This window comes from Octopus bimaculoides, chromosome 6 (assembly GCF_001194135.2).
Source record: "Octopus bimaculoides isolate UCB-OBI-ISO-001 chromosome 6, ASM119413v2, whole genome shotgun sequence".
NCBI classification, from domain to species: Eukaryota; Metazoa; Mollusca; class Cephalopoda; order Octopoda; family Octopodidae; genus Octopus; species Octopus bimaculoides.
In genome coordinates this window covers 13,627,890-13,630,825 of record NC_068986.1, presented here as the reverse complement: position 1 = coordinate 13,630,825, position 2,936 = coordinate 13,627,890, and the positions used below count along the sequence as shown (strand labels likewise).

Genomic DNA, 2,936 nt, shown 5'->3' with positions numbered 1-2,936 from the left:
TTAGACTGCGACCATGCTGGGGCACCGCCTTAAAGAAGTTTTAGTCAATCAAATCAACCCTGGTACTTATCTATTTTTTTTTTTTGCTGAACCACTAAGTTATGAAGACATAGACAAACCAACAGCAGTGGTCAAATGGTGGTGGACAAATACAGACACAAAGACACATGCAACACACACACACACACACACACACATACACACACACACACACACGTACACACATGATGGGCTTCTTTCAGTTTCTGCCTACCAAATCCACTTACAAGGCTTTGGTCAGCACAGGACTATAGTAGAAGACACTTCCCCAAGGTGCCACACAGTGGGGCTGAACCTGAAACCATGTGGTTGAGAACCATGTGGTTGGGAACCATGTGGTTGGGGTTAAGAAGTTTACATCCCAAGAACATGGTTTCCGGTTCAATCCCACTACACAGTACCTTAGGTGAGTGTCTCTTGCTACAGGCCCAAGATGCAGAAAACTCTGTGAGTGAATTTGGTAGATGAAGTTATAAAACACCTGCTGCTGCTGCTGTGGGGCGGGGCGTTGAAGGTGTCTGGCTTACAGGTTAGGATATTTGGCCGATGATCACAAGGTCATGAGGTCAATTCTAAGCAGCATATTATTTCAAAGGACCAACTCTGTCACATTGTGTCATCCGAAATCTCCCTGAGAATTATGTTAAGGGTACATGTGTCTGTGGAGTACTCAGCCACTTGCATGTTAATTTTGCAAACAGGTGGTTCAGCTGAGAGGATCAACAACTGGAAGCCTCATCGTCGTAACCAATGGGGTGCCAGTGTGTGTGTGTGTGTGTGTGTGTGTGTGTGTGTGTGTGTGTGTGTGTGTGCACGTGTATAGGTGCAGGCATGGCTGTATGGTTGAGCCTTACCCAGATTGTTGCTAATAAGACCTAACAAGGTTGAAACAACAATGCATTAGTAGTCAAGCTCATGAGAATTTTAGGTTCAAGATTTATTTTATGGCAAAATAACAAATAAATACCTGATTCTTGACTCTTACACCGGTATGTTGTTGGTGTAGACCTAAAAATACAGAAAATAAACATAAACGATAAAGAAAAAACATTATTAAAATATGATAATCATATGAAAGATATGTCTTCTAAACAACCAACTCTTATTATATTACAATTCTGATCAATTTAGATTGTATTTATTTTCATTATACATTTTTTTAAAAATATGTACAGGAATAAAAACGTGTATAGATAGACAGCTATAGAAATATGCATATAGATAGACAGGTATATGTGTACATATATATATATATATACTGTTTGTTTTTACTGTTTTGTTCTCACTGTCCTGTTCTTGCTGTTTTTCACTGTCTTGTTCTCACTGTCCTGTTCTTGTTAACACTTTCACCGTCCGCAAAAAATTCCAAATTTTATCTAATTTGCTTTGCGGGAAGGACAGTTCCAATGAAGTCGCATATTGTCCTTGCCTTCGAAATGCGTTGTAGATGGAACAGGGACAACTGACGAAGGGGTATACTCTCTATGTTGCATGTCTCGTTTCTCTGTTTGTTCTTTTCATTGTTCGAAAAAAGTTCGTTTTTTGTTTTTGTTTTTATGTTTTCGTTTTTCATTGTGTTTAAACGTTTTTTTTTTATGTCCTGTACCCATATATGCATGTATGTATACATATATATCTTTGTATATATATATATATATATACAGAAAGGGAGAGAGAGATGTATATATATATTGGATCATCCCGTAAATAATGCGGACTTTTCAATTGCATGAACTAAAAGTCAGAGGGGTATGGGATAAACTACCTGCATCAACTTGTTGTAAAAGTAGGAAGTAATTTTACCTTGTCCTTATTCTTAGTGCAAGTTTTGAAGAGTGCAGTTCAATTTCAACAGTTATTTTTTTCAAAGCTATAATGGATCACATCTGGCATATTTTGCTTTATGAGTTTGATAAAGGAAACAATGCAATGGAAAGTGTAAGGAAAGTTAATTCAGCATATGGGGATCGGACAATAAACATAAGCCAGTGTCAATGATGGTTCCAGAAATTCTGAACCTGAAACTACAGCCTAGAAGACGAGCCTCATCCTGGAAGGTCTGTAGAGCTTGAAAAGGACATCCTGCAAACCCTGGTGGAACAAAATCCTATTGAAACTTTTGAGGAACTATCAGAGAAGCTCGGATTTGGTCATTCAACCATTCATCGACACTTGTGTGCCCTCAGAAAAGTCAGTAAATTGAGTCAATGGGTTCCTCACAAACTTTCGTGCAGAGAGTGAATGTGTGCTCCTCTTTGATGCCACGTCTCATGAATGAACCTCTTTTGGATTAAATAGTGACCGGTGACAAGAAAAGGATTCTCTATAAAAATGTCAATTGTCAACTTTTAAACCCAAACTAATCGATAACAAATGAGATCTACTGTGAGTAGCTTGAGTTAGCACTAGATGAAAAACGACCATCTTTGCTTTCAAGACGAAAGGTGTTCTTCCATCAGGATAATGCTCGGCCATATACAGCAAGGATGACGTTCCAAAGGCTATGTCAGTTTGAATGGGGAACGATGCCCCACCCACCATATTTGCCAGACATTATTCCATCTGATTATCATTTATTTCGTAGTCTTCAAAATCATTTGGACAGAAAAAAATATGAATTCTGTAGACGAGGTCAGAACAGTACTGGAGGAGCATATTTTTTATCATGGACAAGTGAATTTTGGAAGAGCGGCCTTGCAAGTCTACCAGATAGATGGAAGAGCATTGCAGAAAATAAAGGAGAGTATATTTTAGATTAAAAAATAACTTTGTTTATCTTAATTTTGAAAAATTAAAGAAATATAAAAAAACACATTATTCATGGGATGACCAAATATATATTCAAATTTATATATATATATATATATGTGTGTGTGTGTGTGTGTGTGTGTGTGTGT

The 2,936-nt window shown here is 37.5% G+C and overlaps 1 protein-coding gene across 1 annotated transcript in view; it reads right to left on the bottom strand.

The window, feature by feature from the left end:
- The window catches only part of LOC106873093 (myb-like protein A), a 163,354-nt gene that overhangs the window by 8,330 nt on the left and 152,088 nt on the right, over positions 1 to 2,936 (bottom strand). Inside the window, exon 8 of the mRNA XM_052968416.1 lies at positions 1,007 to 1,047. Within this exon, the coding sequence (XP_052824376.1) occupies positions 1,007 to 1,047 (41 nt within the window). The remainder of the gene's footprint in view (positions 1 to 1,006; positions 1,048 to 2,936) is intronic.